The sequence below is a fragment of the Lichenostomus cassidix genome, chromosome Z (genome assembly GCF_008360975.1).
Source record: "Lichenostomus cassidix isolate B80296 chromosome Z, HeHo_3.0, whole genome shotgun sequence".
NCBI lineage: Eukaryota > Metazoa > Chordata > Aves > Passeriformes > Meliphagidae > Lichenostomus > Lichenostomus cassidix.
The window spans coordinates 15751644-15769591 of record NC_139511.1 but is presented as its reverse complement, the minus strand read 5'-3'; the positions used below and the strand labels follow the sequence as shown (position 1 = coordinate 15769591).

At 37.2% G+C, this 17948-nt stretch overlaps 1 protein-coding gene across 2 annotated transcripts in view; it reads right to left on the bottom strand.

Annotated features, from left to right (window-relative positions):
* Window positions 1-303: 303 nt before the first annotated feature.
* Window positions 304-17948, bottom strand: part of TRPM6 (transient receptor potential cation channel subfamily M member 6) — a 91744-nt gene continuing 74099 nt past the window's right edge. For both annotated transcript variants that reach the window (XM_085042157.1, XM_085042158.1), the window contains exons 34-40: window positions 14889-14954; window positions 12206-12492; window positions 11852-11934; window positions 11146-11351; window positions 9202-9253; window positions 4731-4837; window positions 304-3832 (exon numbers count right to left, since the gene is read on the bottom strand). In XM_085042157.1, coding sequence (XP_084898283.1) covers window positions 3711-3832; window positions 4731-4837; window positions 9202-9253; window positions 11146-11351; window positions 11852-11934; window positions 12206-12492; window positions 14889-14954 — 923 coding nt within the window. In that variant the 3' untranslated portion in view covers window positions 304-3710. The remainder of the gene's footprint in view (window positions 3833-4730; window positions 4838-9201; window positions 9254-11145; window positions 11352-11851; window positions 11935-12205; window positions 12493-14888; window positions 14955-17948) is intronic.

Below are 17948 nucleotides of genomic sequence, written 5' to 3'. Positions count from 1 at the left end.
CAGAGTGAAAAACAAGACTGTCATATTAAAGCAATGATATCTATTTTTCTAAAACCTGCAGCAGTGATTGGATTTACTAAGTACCAAGTTTTCTAAGAATTGAGCACGCATCTCAAAAAAAAAAAATCTAGAGTTTACTGAACTAATAAGTAAATTAAAATATGTACTTTCTTCTTCTGTAAAATTAAATTTTGACTTATGAGACAGGTGTAGAAGTGTTCTTACTGTAAGTAAATTGAGTACAAGAATAGAAGCTAATGCTACTACAGAAATAAAATAAAAGAGGACCTGGAAACCACATCATAAATATTGGACAGATGTTTATTATTTTGAGATTAAAAATAAAAATAACTGCATTATTTTCTGTATGTTACTTTCACCTGTTGCCCTCAGTGCTCAGAAACAGGTTATTGCATTTTACACCAAAGAACATAAACATCGTGAAACTGGTTTTTTATTCTTTTGAAATAGTAAGAAATAGATTGACAAAACTACAAGAAATACAAATCCATTTCTAGAAAATACATGTGTAATATCCCTTTTGATTTTATTGCACTAACAATAAATGAATAACCTCAAATATACTACACTATGAATTAAAAAAAAAAAAAAGCCTTCCTGAGTATGTGTTCAATTTCTGAATATTTTTTATATGTTCAAGCTCCATCTCCAGTGAAGCAGATGCCAAAAGAAAATTTGCTGTGGATAATCCCAACTGAATTCCTAAGTAAGCTTCTTTCAAGCTCATATTAAAATGTGAGCTTATAAATATTCTGGTGGAAATTTTGTTTTGTTCTTTCAAAACTTTACTGTCTTACTTATTTGAACAAGGTAAACAGGTCTTTTTTTTTTCCTGAACCCACCAGAAATATAAAAGAAATCCCCATAAATGCTTTTCAGCATAAACAAATATTGAAGCTAATAGTCAGAAAATCCTATGGTTTGGTTTGACACACAAGATTTCCTCTTCCACAGTAGCTGTCAAACAGCAGGAGAAAGAACCTGACTTCCATATCTTTTATTTCACATGCACCACAATTTTAGTGTGAGTGGAGCTTATTGCTGTGCCCATTAAGCACAGTTTGGGTGCTATTAATGTATCCAGTGGGCATGTGCTTCAATCCAAGGTCAGTATTTAGAAATCAAAAGACTATTTAAAGAATGTCCAGAATCTGTAGTAAGAAAGATATGAATAACTCAAAAGAAATAAAAAAAATTTTCAAGTTATTTTCATTATAATTTATTACTTAGCTGTGAAGAGGGATGGGAAGAAGGTCTTTAACCAAATACTTAAATTTGCAGTTTAGTGAAATGGAATCAGCCCTCCCAAAAAAAAATGCAAAAAGAAAGGTGAGGCATAATTTATCAGCCAGCAGAATTACTGGATTTTTTTCAACTTAGTGTCTCCGTGCATGGGAAAATTAGTGCAAGGATAAAAACATACAATGGAACAATTTGAAATGTCTCCTTGTCTTGTTTCATCCACTTAATATGTCATGCTGAACAAAATTAAATAGCTACAAAATTAAAACTATTAATGTTAGAACTACATTTTAACGCAGATCAGTATCTTGCAAGGATCCCCAGTTTCAGTATAAAGTAGTATGTACCTTGACAGATACTGACAAGATGGAATGAGATTAATCTACACTAAGCTATCCATACATTGCAAGAATTCTCACAAGTATTGCTATGAATGCAGGAGCCACTAACTCTTTCAGGCAACAGGAGCATTGCCAAGAAAAGATAATCTGAAGAATTATTTGTGCACACCTTCAAAACCTGTAAGGAAATGAAATGTGCTCGTGCCCAGCCTGCTGTAGATTTTATTTTTTTGTGCATAATATATATGTGTTCTGAATTTATGGCAATATTTGAGGAAAACACCACTGTCAGGGCAGGAGTTTGATTGTCTTTGATTTTAAAGACATATTTATGTGTCATTTAACTTAACTGAATTTAAAGACATACTAATAGATCCTTTAGGGAAAGGTCTTTCTTTAAAGTATATAAATATATATGTATTCATGTAAGCACATATCTCCCTTAAGTCAGATTTTAAAACAATAGTCCCAGGAAGCAGAATTACTACCTTACAGGCAAATGGACCAATAGTCACCCACAGTCTGCAGAGATGCAATTAAACTATCTCTTTCACAGACAAGCTAGGTTTTCTGATATATTGATTTGCTTCTAAAAGAAAAAGAGAAAAGGAAAAGCCAAAGGAAAGTATGTATTTGTCAAAATGAAAAGTATAATCTAATAAGGAAAAATATGGGGGGGTTGTTCTATAATTTAAGAAAAAAAAATAGAAACCTCTTCTGAATGCTCTAAGAAACTGAAAGCATCTCAGCTAAACATTGTGTAGGTGATTACTTCAATGACTCTTTACAATGCTGATTAATTCAACATCAGTATTATGATCAATATAAAAACTGGGAACATGCAACTTCCAAATCCCATGTGTACATCAACACTTACTACATATACCAAACTAATCACTGATCATAATAAAAATCCCCCTTACACATTAAAATTTACTTTCAGTTGCAAGGGAAATATGATTTTGTTTTCTATTCAAGTATGAAGTTTTCTAATGACATTTGAACATTAGGGTTTTTTACTCAACAGCAAAGTACAAAGATGCTTAAATACTAAGTGTGATCTGTATTACAATACCAGTTGCATTAGAAATACTTCTGCTGAACTTGTTTTCAATCTTTACAGAAATAATATTGCACAGATTGATTTTTCTGTTCTCTGAACTTCAGCTGTAATCAGAGGACATAAACAGGAACAAATGTGAACTCTGCAAAATATAATTGCACCACAGTTAGACAACAGTCCTCCATTCAGCTTGACACTGACAAGTTACATACCAAGTGGAAAACACTCTTCTTTGTAACTTTCACAATCTTTCTTCCAATTGCAACTTTAAAACATTCAGAAGCTAAAATATTATAAAGGAAAGCAAGTCCTAAAAGTCAAATGATGTTCAAATTGTTCTTTGTGTTTGTATTCAAGACCACAGAATAATCAACTTCATCAACTCAAAATGAGAAAAATCTATGCTTCTGGGTCCATTAATCTGCCACTTTATTGCACAATTTCTTCTTGATATGGCAAAAGAATTCAAGGTAAAGTTCTTACAAAACTTTTCAGTCTAACTGTCATGATTATTGTTTAAACCACAAATTCACTACCCATGCATTCTTGGTTTTTCTCTGCACCAAAATCAATACTAAAGAGAAAGTCGTATTTCTGCAATTTCCTGGAGAGCCTTCTATGCCCAAGAAAATGTGAGCACAGGGCTGAGTGGGCTCTGACTGAAAATGAATGATTTGCACATGTGTATGCATTCATTTACTTACTAAAGAGCAGAACCAAAAACTAGTACCACTTGGAAATAAACTTGTCACAGTCATTTTCCTAAGAAAGTACAATTTGGAACCATGATCCACATTTAAAAAAAAGCACTAATGGGACAGTTCATCCAGCTAATGGGTGACCTGCTCCTGCCAATACATTGATCTGCACAAGAGCATGGGAGGGGAGTAAATAAAGCAAATTTTTTTCATTCCTTGTCTAAACAGTCTAGGCAAGGGCGGACAGAAGCTGCACTCAGTCTCCTGTATTTTGTAATTTTGGACAGACCCTTGGCAGTGAAAAGGGGCAGGTTTTCAAGCGTGCAAACACAGGGGCTCTCTGCTTCACAGCTGTGTGTCACACTGTGCAGGCTCATCTGCATCATCAGCTTCTCTGGTGCTTGTTTTCATTTCTATTTCGAAAGCTGGACCAGCTGTTTCCAACGTGTAGTCACTTCTTCTCAAATCTATGGCAAGAAAACAAATTCAACAATGTAGCCAAGTAAATGTTTGAAAAGCATGTACATCTCAAGCACTGCTCAACCCAGTAACTGATGGCAGTTTGTTTGATGTTTCCAGGAGGAAGAAAATCTGGTGCAAGGCAAATCAGAACCAAGGGGTTGAGAGCCCTAGGGGACTCAGTGGTGTGAGCCCATATGAACCTTCCCTGACTGTATTCATTCAGCTGATTTTCCCCTCTATTATGTCCAACTGCCACAGACAAAAATAATCAAACCCAATGACGCTGCAGTTTCCGTTTCAGAATCAAATGGCAATTATTACTCCATGTTAGCAGTGAAGGGAAGGAGCTTTCTCTACAGAAAAATAATTGGTGGCAGAAAAGCCATTCAGAAAGTGATCTGTTTTGGCTTTCAGTTTTTAAAGTCTGCCACACATCAAACAGAAGCATATTCTACCAAATATAACGTGAACAATAGGCAATCCAACTAAGCATAAATAGGGGCTGCAGCAGGGCCAGGAAATTTCCAGTGAGTTTTTCCCCAACTAATGCACTGCAAATTTTCTGTTGTTATTCTTTCTTATTCTAAAAATTATTGCAGATGTTATGTGTAGTGATGACCCGGGAAAAATGAGCTACGATTTAGCAAAGAAAGGGAAACAATTCAATGGGAAGTAGTTTTCATGCTGAATGCCAACCTCAGGGTGATGAGCTCCCATCCTTAAATGGATGGTAGGCCAAAGAGCAGTATTCTCATGTTTGCCTTTGCACAGAAAGATTATGCCTACCAGAATCTTTTAGCTCAATAGTATTTCATTTCTTGTCTTTAAAGCACACCTAGGTCTTTACTTTGTTACACTTATAAAGATATACTTAGATTAAAAATTAATCTTTACTTTGCATACCAGGAAGTTTCAGCTTTCTGCAGCAAGAATTACAACGATGCTTTGCAATGAAGTTTCTTATTGCATCTTCTCCTAGGTTTGCTGGTCCAAATACCATCTTTCCAGACCTAAAAGAAATATTCTTTAAAAAATCAATGAATCTAAAATAAAGCAATTATAGGAGAGGGAGATGATGGCATTTTAATCTTTTTTTTAAATCATAGTTCGCCCTTCTTATCAAGACAATCAAAGGTTAATACACCTTACAAGTTTCTTAGATATGGGACAAGAAAACTGTCAGTTCCAGTAAAATATTAGCCTACATATACCCCACACTACTTTTCTTTTTCTCTAAAGTGAGACAGAACAGACCCAGCAGTTCCTACTAAAATGCTCAAAGGAAATCTGGGCACAGCAAACTTTTAAAGACATATGCCATACTCTGGGCAATTCTGCTGCAGCCACCACTCATTCCCATCAAGCTAGTAGTTTGCTTCCAGTTTTGATGATGGGCACGTGAGAATGAAACAGATCCAACAAGGACTTACTGCCTCTTCAATTAAAACCAGAAGGGCAAAAGCTAGCAGAACCCTAGTCACAACAATACACAGCATGGAAAAATGAAAAAAAAGTCGAAGCCCCAAGCCCCACAGTATGCTGCTGACAAGAAAGGTTTTAAAATTGATTGTCTTCGTCCTGTGCTCATTTCCATGTACCTGTTCTCTGAACAATTTGGCAATGCTGCTAGGGGATCCATTTGTGGAAGTGTATTGCATATTCTGAATGAAACTGCCACAAACAGAAATCAGCTATATCTACACACCTATTAGAAGCACCACATAATATCAACAGATTCTTAAGGTAGTCTGAAGGCTCAGTGCTCATTAATTTTAGTATGGTTGCACCATTATTCTTAAGAATTTAACTGACAGTCCAGACACTATGGAATAGCACACAAGAAACACTTCCAAAGAAACTTTACAAATGCTAGTATTTTATTTTAATTATATGCAGAGTGAAAACAGTGCATTTTAAAATCTGAAATAATTTACAGTTCTGAGAAGCTATAGAATAATATTTTAATTTTCTCAAATCTATCTGTAAATCACACTAACAAAAATACATTCTCTCTAAAGAAAGCAATATTCAAACATGAAACTCTTCCCTTTCACACAGGACAACAGCAATGATTAGCCAAAACTACTATACAAAACTTAGTATCTAGTTTCTTGCAGACACTGAAGATTATATGTCTCCTGGTTCCTGTGAAAGATTCATCTAATCATCTTTTAATGGAAATTAATACATCAAGCAAGAGAAGATGTTAATTATAAATCAAGTGCCATATATACACTTTAACATGATATATTATAGCAATACAGTCATTTCTATCCTTTCCTGGAATCTGATGAAATGCCATAGAAATTGAGTATACTTAAGTATTTGCTGGAGCAGGTATAGGAAATTAGGAATCTTTTGCTAATTTCAAGGCCACACAACCACTCTGATACTTCCTCTAATCTAACCATTACTTCATGCCAGGTGAAGCAAATAACACAGGACAGAATGATACTTTCTCATGCTGTTTTGATAAAAAAGTTTTACTCTCTGTAACATATGTGAAGTAACCTTTCCTCTCTACACAGTACTAGCAATCCTTCAAGAGGAATAGTGCATTTAAATTTGGAAAACTGTTTCAAGAAATCTGGGGATAAAGTGGAAATTATCAGCAGCCTAGAAACCATAACATGTAAAGATTAGGGAGTAGGCTAATCTGGAAAAAAAAAATTGAAAGAGAAGGTTGTTGAATTCTTCTTCTCTAGGTCAGTCGAGTCTTTTTCTCTATGTCAGTAGGCAGGACCAGAAAGGAACATTTCAATATAAAAAACTAAGAAAAATCTTTCAGGTGGTGATAATATCAAACCATTGAAAACAGATGCTCTGTGAATATATTAGTTCTTTTCAGTTTGAAGTTCAGAACATCCTTTTCCTTGTCTCTGAATCTGGACCTAATATGTGTGAAAACTTTACCGCATTGACTTTGTTATGGATTTGCCAAGTAGTACATGTTAAAAAAAGCATCCAGAGTACCACTTTTGAGGCAATTCTTCTCAATGTTTGGGCAGTATAGAAGTCTGCAAGGACTGTGTTAAAACCTCATTGCTGTGCTTTAATCACATCTGTTTTTTCAGATGAACATCATACCTGTATGATGTTAATCTGAAAAACATCATACCTGTTCAGTATGAACATCATACCTGTAACATTTTATCACTTCACACATTCTGTGCAGGGCATGTGGCCAGACCTTACACTGATTTGCATCAGCTCAGGATCTGTCTGAGACGTCACAGCATGAGGCACTTTCCAAACAGATCTATTATATTTGTCTTTATGTTGATAAAAAGCAAGACATAAAGCACTATCACGGAGCTAGAGGTCACACTTTGCCATTGCAGAAGCCTTTCCAAAGCAGAATGCAGGATGCATGAAATAAGTCTTACATGATATATAACATGATAATGACATGAGCCACTAAAAATTGGTGGAGTTAAAGAAGTAAAACATAAATAATTTAACTGTAAGTAATGCTAAAATTTCAATCAGCCCCATCAGTCAGGTGCCATCTATCTTTTCCTAGGTTTCCAAGAGAACATGAGCTCAAGGAACCTTTTGAGACAGGTTTTGATCATCTAAGTACCTTACCTACAAAAGAAAGCTTAAAACACCTCAGTCAGAAATGTTTCTTCTGTGAGCAAATGAAGGTTAGAGCAAAGACAGTGCTTTTGCATTGTTATTTTTATTGCTCTTTTAGTAACTGTATCTCAGAATTGGGTACCTGCTTGCAGGAAACACCACAGTTTCACTGCCTTATTCCTTTAGAACCCTAAATCAAACCATATAGTTTCACAAGCTGCCATTCTGAAGATTTTCCTGAATATAAGATAATCAAGCTGGGTTTCATTAATTAATCAACACCTGCTCTCTAACTAGGACTAACTGTTTTGTAGGCAATAAACAAAAAAAGTTCTGAAAATAAGATCTGTGTGATCAAATTTTATTAATCATGATGAAATTATTTAATAGCAAGAACAATACAGAAGGACACTAATAAAAATAAACTTCAAAATAATGTAGATAAATATTATCCTTATTTTAAAAAGAGTAACCTGAGTTGCTATGTGAACTACTTTGGTCAGTGCTTGTCCACTGTTCACAGCAATAACTCATAGTTTATGCTACCACTGATACAAAAAATCTACTTGAACGGTAGCAAATCAGAATTTTATGCATCTGTAGTAATCTGTATCTTAAAAGTATTTTCTAAACTCTGCTGAACAGCTACGTGACTGACCTCTCTGCATCTCTAACTTGAGCTATCTATTTGCTTCTGTCATGAACCTATAGCCTACTTAGGGAAAAGACTTTGTCACTGTGAAGTGCTCAGCACACCTTTGCTCTCATATCTTTGTTGTTTCCAAGATATTATATGGGCAATACACCAACAGTTATAAGTAAACATTAATGCCCTTATTTATTACTTATCTTTTCAAAATATTAATAAGGGTCCTAGAACTTGCTTACCAAATTAACTTATTACAAGCTGTAGGCAAGTCATCTGGTATTTATATAGTTAATTGCCTTTTGTATTACATTAGATTATTCACACTTGTATCTTCCTTCCTTCCAAACATGAGACTTCCCCTCAATCAAACACCATGAGCTGAGCAAGGGGCAGCCAAAATGAACACCAGGCAGGGGAGGGGCAGGGATGTCAGGGCAGATCTGGAGAGATGTGTGCATTTAGGAAGACTATGCTGCAGGAGAGCAGCCATCAACACCACTGCTTCTGCTCTTGCTACAGGAAACACCCTCCAGCACCAAGGTGATTCACAGAATGGGAGAACAGCCATGGTTCTGATTCTGAAATTTGACTCACAAAGGCACGTTGCTATTTCTGTGTGTCTAGTCTATCTGGTTTTTGTAAGTCTCCACTCATGATTTACCATCTCCATATCAGGGCTCTGAAACTGTATCGTGCTGCATGCTTAGATGCAACACTAAAACCCATCAGAGAGGTTAAAGAGCCAGAGGCACTCTCTTCATCCTCTTCAGCCTTTGTGGCCCCATGTGCTCCATGAAACCATCAGGGGAAGCTGGGCTGCCACATTCACATCCTTTGGTACACACATTCCACATTCACAGCTTTGAGAAGAGATTGCTCCCAGCACAGCAGACTTTCCCCCCTGTTTCATACACCTCTTACCACATGTTGAGACCTGGGACACATAGAGTCCTTCAAAGCACAGGAGAGGATGAAGTCTCTCTCTCCATTGGCATCATACTTTCATTTAACACAAACACCATGAAAAAAACATTGTGAAAAAATAATGAAACCTCCCCCTTAAAACATAAAAAACCCCATCCTAAATATACAGACTGTTGGCAGAATGTCTGATATAAATGATAATTTCAATAGAAAGAAACCTACTTTTTGTCGTCAGGTTTAATCACAGATGGATCTGTAAGGTTTTCCCCAACACCTACAACAAATAAATATTTTGTGTTTTAGAAAGGAAGGTAGTCATGATTTCATACTCTGTCACTTAACAAAAAATGTAATGAATCATTTTCTTGTACATCATAAAGTGTTATAATTAAAAGTCATGAATGAAAACGCTATGAGTATAAAAATCTGTTAAATACTGGCAATATAGTTCTTATTACAGTTCTGACCTACTGCTTTGAGGTTTATTTATATGTAGGTGGAAGGTGTATGCAATTGCAATAAATATTATTGAACCTCAACTAATTAAGCAAAACATGGCCAAAAAAAGGTTGTTATTTTGCTTGGAGTAAGGATACTAATCAGATATGGATCTTACCACTATCAATAGAGCTACTTTCAGACACACATTGTCTTCAAGGTAACAAACACAAGAAGCCAAAACTTCTTGATGTGCAAATATTTGGGCCTGTTATCCCTTTTTCCATTTGGTGGCCAAGGAAGCATACTAAAGAAATAATTATATTATGACACCTGAATGCAGATACCTATGCAGTTTTCACCAAACTGATTAAACTATAATACTTTTACAAAAATCACCTTTTCTTACATCTGATGAAGTTGCTGTGCTTTTACACTAATGAAAAATCTATGGTCATATGACCATGTGATATGAAATTATTTTTTATTTCAACATGGTAAATTTATGTTCTGCAACAAAAATAAAGATTCTGGAAGCAGCATAATGTCACTGAAATACCCCCAGATTGCAACACTCTGCAATGTAGGCCATTTCAGTTGATGCAGGTTAGGGAAAACAGGGTGCATTTGTGTATATGTATGTGGAGATGGCCCCGACAGCAACTTGTGATGTAGATTCATCCTAGCAGAACTCCAAGGGGAGCAGTCTTTGCACTTTTCCTCAGTTCCAGAATAGAGAATTAACCAAGAGGACAAAACTAGAGCTGATCTCTGTTTCTTTGAGATGAAAACTGAGATTTACATAGATGTTTATATTCTCCATTTTTGAGCAAACACAGTTGCTCTGGAACTGTGAGAGTTATGTAATAAACCTGAGCAAATGTCATACAAATTCTAGTAGGATATGGCAAAGACACACTTATTCTTTCTGTACTTCTTTTTTATGAGCAGCTAAAGACAATCAAGGCAGGGATGGAACTACAGGCTTATTTTGCATAATAAGTATGTATTTTTGTAATTTACAGCTTCTGGATGCTGTAAAATGTAAATATGTTAAGTCTCTGGCCTCATCATAGACTTTCCCTTGACAGAAATGAAAAGTGACAGTGTTTATACTGTTTGATGGGTGATGTTCATCTGAACATTGTCAACTATTTTATCTCCTCAAAATATGCCATCTTCCCACTTACATGTGTACAGTAAAATGATCACTTGCTCTTTGAAAGAGCAACCAGACTTTGTGAATAGCATTCAGGCTTACAACTTATTTAAACTGCATACAGATTTATTAAGATGAACAATAAAAATATGCAGATAGCAGTTCACACTCTTTGACAGATTTACGTACACATTAAATGTGCATATATACATGAGTACACTTGAATCTTTGTATTATTTATATATCTTATGAAAAATAAAAATACTTTAACCATGGAGTGGCTTTTTTGGAGCTGGATGAAATGTTCCTGCAATTTACCTAACTGCTCTTTTGGTCCTTCAGCCTGGAGGTATTTGAAGCAAAACTATTTTCCCATTACATCTACATTAACCTTGACAGTTCCCATGGATTGTTGTTTACCAGCATCACACAACAGATATTCAGAGGTTTCTTGAGCTTTGCATTTTCTCATGTAGGTGGTAATTTGTCCTATTCCTCAGTACTAAATTCTCTTTTGAGAAAATTGCTTTTCATCTGGTTTCAAACACCAATCCTATGCCAGCAGTCACCTTGCAAATCGAGGACCAGGAGCTCCCCCCGGGTGTAGACATAGGTCCAGTGAGAGAAGGCCAGCATCAGCTCTTCCAGCAAGCTGATGGGAGTGATCTCATCTCCATTATTGTTGTTGTATTTCCGAAATTCACCAGTCATGTACTTCTCGATGGTCAGCCACTGGTTTGCTGAATGGCAGTAGATAAGGAAAACTTCCAGGAACCTGCAGGTATAAATTCTGTCTATCAGCAGCTGTCAAGGTCATAAGCATCCTCACAGTCAGCAAAAGGCAAGATGCAGAGAAAGTATACCAAAAAGGAGGACATCTTTAGATGGAGCTTTTTGAACAACAGTAGGTATCAAACAGTAGAGACAACAAAGGCTTTCTTGGTCTGATAACTCTCAAAACAAAGCACCTGATCAGAAATTGCAGTTTATGAACAAACAACATAATCTGATTTACCTTATCACACTGTAAATGAGCTACAACAAGTTGTTAACTATATAAAAGGTAATTTTTGCTTAAGTCTAAGGAACAGAATGTTTACTTTGCCACCACATGTACCTATAAAGATAAACTTCAAAGCTGCCTACCTTTCCTCTTAAAAGTTCGTTATCCTTAGACATTATCATTCCAATTGCATTATCATTGCAACCTGTGACAGAAAAGGAGGCTGAAAAGAGAAACCTCTTTCACCTAGTTCTTAAAGACACAGAATTTACCTTGGAGTATAGGGAATAGTATGAGGCTTCACTTGGTTGAAGGTATAGATTAACTTCTGAGCAACCCTTTGCTGTTGTATCTCCTGAAAAAAAAAAAAAAAAAAATAAAACAATGTTACAAGCACCACTTCATTTTCATGAAGAAAGGAGTAAAGAATTTTTCAAAAAACTGAACAAAGATGCACACACCCCCTGATATCTATTTTTTATAAATGGGAGATAACATCTTCCTCAAAACCTTTTTCTTTCCAAAAGATAACATCAAACCACATGTCAGCCTTGTTGAAGACATTAACAAGCAAGCAGTATTACATCAGGCCAGACCAATCAATGTGCCTTCAGATCTCAACTCACCCTCAGACAGAGATGTAACACCGTGCCATGGTGAAAGATCTTTTGCCAAGTTTGGACCACCTCTGGCAGGAAAGACTTTACAATAAATACTTGTCCCAGCTTTAATACATCACTCTCAGACCAAGTACAAATGACCTTCATGGCCCTCCGCAGACCCCCATCCATCTCCTCCCGCGACAAGACTTGGATCATTGCAGTCGTTCCACACTGGGACCAGGAAGACATGCTTTTGTCAAGAGTCATAGGGGAACTTTCTTCTAGCTGGTAGACTGTCACTTCCTCTCCAGCTTAAACAAAAGGAAGTTTTGTTAGCAGAAGTCATATTTGCAGAAACAGGAGAGAACAGCATTTTCATTTGATGTCTTTAAATAATATGCCACTTTACACGCCTTTCTAAGCCACGCTTTTTTTAAAAGAGAGCCTTTCAATCATAACTGTTCATCTGTCTGAAAACTTCCCCAGCCTACATTTGAATGAATTTGGTACATTCATTCTTCTACTGAGATATTAGTTGTCCAAAGAGCTTGTATTAAGCCTCTAAAGAAAGATGAATTTAAGACCTCCTGGATATTTCCACACAAACAAAGCTCACTGATATTCTAGTCCATAGCACTCATTTAAAACTACATATTTTTAAGGAGTTACCATTTTTATCTCCAGTGTATGAACTCTAAATATCCTGAGTGTAATTCCCTCTCTTTATGCACTTATGTGGAAGGGGAATTTTTGGTAAGACTTAAGTTATTAATAATCTGTGGAACACTCACAGTATTTTTCTTTTAATTCTGCGTTTCACAAAGTAAATCCCAAAAACCAACAAACACCCAAACAAGCCTGCAGGGGCAGACCATCTGAATACAAATCTTGGTTTAAAAATAATAGTTAAAAATAAATGTAGGGAAAAAATAATGACATCAATGAAACAGTTTGTAATTGTTATTGACTATAAGATTAAAGGGATTTAATTTTGTAGCTGATGTAAAATTGATTGTAGTCAAGAGTGCCACCTTTTGCTGCAGACAGAGAGATGAATTGTTTCAAAAGTGGTGACTTGGCTGTGATGTGATGACCCAGGGAAATTAGATTGAAAAGGGCATTTCTAGGAGAACAAGTTAAAGCAAATTACCAGGAAGCTTACAGTTTTGGTATTTTAAACTAATATTTTACTTTTTTCCTAGAAATTCCAATATTATTTGCAGTGATTAAATGCTTAAGATGTTCTGCTCCTGCCAGTAACATTTTTCCTGCAAGCAGAACCCAGTGAGCTTTAATTCAGTTGCACTCTCTACCCCGCTGTAGAATTGTAGTAGCATTCCTCTCTTGCAGCAGAATCAACAACACTTTGCTGTTGCCACCATTTGTAATCTACCAGAAAAATGGACTGATTTTTTAAATCTGGCTTTCCTTCCTTCAACTCGCCTTATTTGTGACCTTAATTCATAAGAAAAGGTGTTCCCTAGCAAGTGTGATGAGGTAACTAAATTGCCACATGGCAAAAACTGTCCTAAGCAATCACAAACTGGATTCAGACCAGTAGATTTCCTTCCCACTCTTGAGCTTGCCTTTTACCAATTAGCACAAATGTAGATGCTGTTGAATGCAACAATTTATGCACATTTTAATTTAATATAAAGCAACTGGGAAAGTCAGTGTCTTACAGAAAAGACAGACACTTGAATAAAGATAGTATAACTAGACTAATTTTTTAATCTTTCATTAAATCTTCATTTTATTATCTTTTGACAGTTTAATACCTAGAAAGGTATCTCCTAGGAGCTTTGAAGTTTAGAATGCTCAATATGACCATAGCTATATTAATTATCTACAGCAATCAGGTCACAAGAAATCCTGTGACGCTGCAAGTATCGGCAATTAGTTGCTGTGAAACAAAATATTCTACCCATTGAGAAGGCAGCACCTCAATATAAAGTGTCTAGAGGCAGAGCTTCTGCTGCTGTAAGCCAATACTGCACACTAATTTCAGAACCCTTCCCAACAATTTATGGATTATTCTCTACCACTCTTCAGTTACAGTACTTGTTCCTTGACACTAAAGACTCTCAAGGTCTTCTGTGCCACATACAGGAACACTGCCATTTAAATCACTGTCTGGTTTTCTTCTTGATGGTATACCCTATACATAGGTTTACTTTTGTGTCTGTCTGAGTTTGGGTCTGTGTGTGTGAGAGAAACAGAGTGAATGAAGTTGTCAAGGTTAAGGGGAAACTTTTGGCTGTCTTGAGGTATCTCTCTAATGAGAGATACATAAAAGATGGAGTTAGACTCATCTCTGAGGTTGACAGCAGTCACCTGAATGCTCACAGATATAAGCTACATCAAGGGAAAGCCCAGTAAATACAGGGAAAAACACTAGATTCACAATCAAACACTGGAAGAGGTTGCTCAATGACAATGAGTAATCTCCACTTACAGATATAATCAAAATGAAATTGTGCAAGGCCTCAGTAATCTGATCTGAATTGACTACAGAGGGAGTTCGACAAGCTTCCAGACCCTCAAAGTCCCTAAAGTACTACATAACTACAATTCTATCTTGTTTTGTTTCTTTGAGAAAAGAAAAATTGTTGAAATAACTCCAAGGAAATTTCTCAAACACGTCTTTAAAAGATAATGCACCAACTATTTATAAAGCAAAACATATAAACAAGAAGTTGGTACTCACCAAAGAGCTGGACTGGCGTAAATGGTATAGTCTGAGCAAGTCTCATTAAGTTGTTTCTTTCAACAGCTGCAAAGAACAGAGACTTCACTGCTAGATTGAATAAACAAGCTGGCTAAGTTTCAAAAACACTTGGCAGCAATTTACTATAATGTACAAAGCCAAGGAGGAGGCAGCAGTGTGATGCTGTGTCACATCTGATCACCAGCCATTTTATCCATATAGCAACTCCCCTTTGCACAGTGTTTTAGAACTTGTATTCCCAAATTTGGTGTTCCAAATTTATTGTTCCCACTGAAACATGTCAAACCATGTGCCATAAGCTCACTCCTCCTCTCTCTGTCCTTCCCCCTATTGGCCTGCAGAGGAGAGTGGGAGGCACAAAAGGTGAAGATAATGAGTTGAGGTGAGACCAATTTACTGGAAACAGCAATGAGATAAGGGAATGTACATGAAGAACAACAATACTGATGACAAAGGATACAAAAAATGAACAATTTGCACAGAAAGACCCTGACAACAGACAAGACCACACAATCTCGTCCCTCCTCCCCAGAGGAGACTCCCTTCTCCCCAGCCCTGGCAATGCCCTGAGGAGGCAGAGAACAATCTCTGGTCCTAGCCAGGCCCCCTGCTGTCTTCTGCAAATAATTGACCCTGTCCTAGCCAGAAATGGGACAAAGAGACCAGAAATTCACTTAGCATGAAAGGTTTACAACTGCAATAATAACCCAGAGTACAAATTCAAGCAGTGGTACTCCTATGCAGGTTTCAACAGGCTTCAGTCTCTTCTACAGGATTAACTTCAATGTAATTTATAGTGACAGCTGACAGTCCAGTTCTCTTTTAGACATTTCAGAAGTTAATATACCCTGAGAAAGGAAGATAAATTCTTCATTTCTCCTCTTTTAAGAAACCAAACATCCTTCAACAACCCAAACCCAATGACTGCCTCAGGCCTCAGCTGTACTACTTGTCCATTTAGGGGCAGCTTAGATGTAAACATCTGTAAAATTCTGGAGATGTGCATTCCAAAAGAGTGTTTTCAGTGGAGATGAGTGCGAACTGACTGGTGACAATGAAACAGATCTTTAAAAGCCAAACAAATAACCAACAAACCAACCAAAACTAAACCTCCAAACATTTCCCCCCCACCAAAGGAAATTAAAGAATCAAGCTGCTTTAGTAAGGCACTCCTTGATGCCCAGAACCCATGAAATGATGTTTGCACTCCATTTTTCAACACAGGCAAATTTCATTTGGTTGATTCAATGCTCTGCAAAAGCAAACTCGAGAAGGAAGTCTCCCACACTCTTGGGGAACAAATAATAAAACAATTTTAGTCAGTAGAGAATTAAAGAGTCATGGCAGACTGGTACTCTAGAAAAGACTGCTGCTCTTTTCCCTGTTCATGAATTTCTTCCTTCCAAAGAAACAGGCTCTCTGAGAAAGCCCCTTGCACCCTGCCTGGAATGACTTCTTCTGCTACCTCCTCATTCTCATCCTTTCACAAAGGGCTGCTGCTGCATCCTGCTCCTGCCAACTCCAGTGCAGAAACACTCACACTGTGCTGATGAGATGCCTTGGCCCCAGCTGCCTGCACTGTCTGTCTTGTTAGGCTTAGAAGCACCTGGAGATTTTGCAAGGCATGACAGGAAAATCCAAACTTCCCCTGTACAGTGTAGTGTTTCTTCATTTGGGCTCCTTGCCAAAAAACATCAGTAACATTATTATATCTCCCTAACTGGCAGATTATTCCTCAGGCAAACACCTTCAAAACTTCAGAAAGTCAACCAAATATTTATGAATTTGTCCTCACAATGGCTGAGTTATCACAAATGGGGAGAGAGGTGTAAAGAAAGGCACAAAGATGGTAAGACTAGAACTAGAAGACAATTTGAATACTACAGTTCTGATTGTCTAATTTCCCTATTCAAAGGTTGAAGACTAAACCAGCATCTGAAGTCGAGAGTGAACCACAGCAGAGCTGTGTTTCTCAGCAGAGTATCAGAAAAACCAAGGTGACAAACTCTGGACCTTAGGGAACTTACAGTGCTTGGACATCATCTATGCTTTTTTTAAGATTACTTCTTTGAGCCGAATTTGGAGATAATAATTGGAGATTACTTAGTCCACAAGGGCAGAGCAAAGAGGATCCATGACACATCCACCCATGAATTGGGGTCCTCATTTGAGAAGATCTGCACTTCATACTCCATTTCAAGGTTTGTTTACATTTACCAAATTCAACAGGCATAGGATACTATGGCTGAGCAATTTTGGAGCATGGACTGAAAAATAAAGACCTTCTGTTGGTGCTGCACTAAGGGCACACTCTGATCATTAAATCACTGCATAACTGGAAGAAGGATGTGAACAGAGGAGCTGCTAAATCTGTGCCATCTGTCAGACCCTGCCAGCAGTCTCTCTAGAGCTTTGAGATGCCATGTAGCATGGACTTGCACCAGCTGCCACACTTGGGACGAAGTTCTAGTTCTTTTCAGTGTGCAGATAGGCAGAATTATATTTGCCTGCTCAAAATTATAGCAATAACACATAAGCAATATATGGTGCAGAACTGTAGTGCCCAACTTTTGGGCCTAGTTGGCTGAATTCTATCCTAGTCTTCCTGAAGAAAGAAAACCTACACTGAAAACTTCTCAAGACATTTGTCAACTCCAAAGGGAAACCACTTTCATCCGTGCTAAACAGTCCTACTTCATCTGAAATAGCGCGCCTGACAAGTAACAAATCAATCACTGCAACAGTGCCACCATGCCAGAAAAATTACTTAGGTACAATTATTACAAGCCAAGAGGTGCTATTCCCAGTGAAAACCGTGTAGACTTTGAGCTGAAGAAGGCTGCTAATAGTTGAGGTTTGTTCCAGCCCTCCCTAAGGGAGGACAGGTCCCGTGGGCAATGGGGACATCTGCTGGCAATCTCTGCCCTCCTCTCCTCCTGGAAAAGCTGACATTCAGGCTTGTGGGGAAATCTGGGCACACCCAGCTCAGGAAAAGACAGGATGTAGGCAATTAGCATTCAAAGGATTTATTCCCTGCCA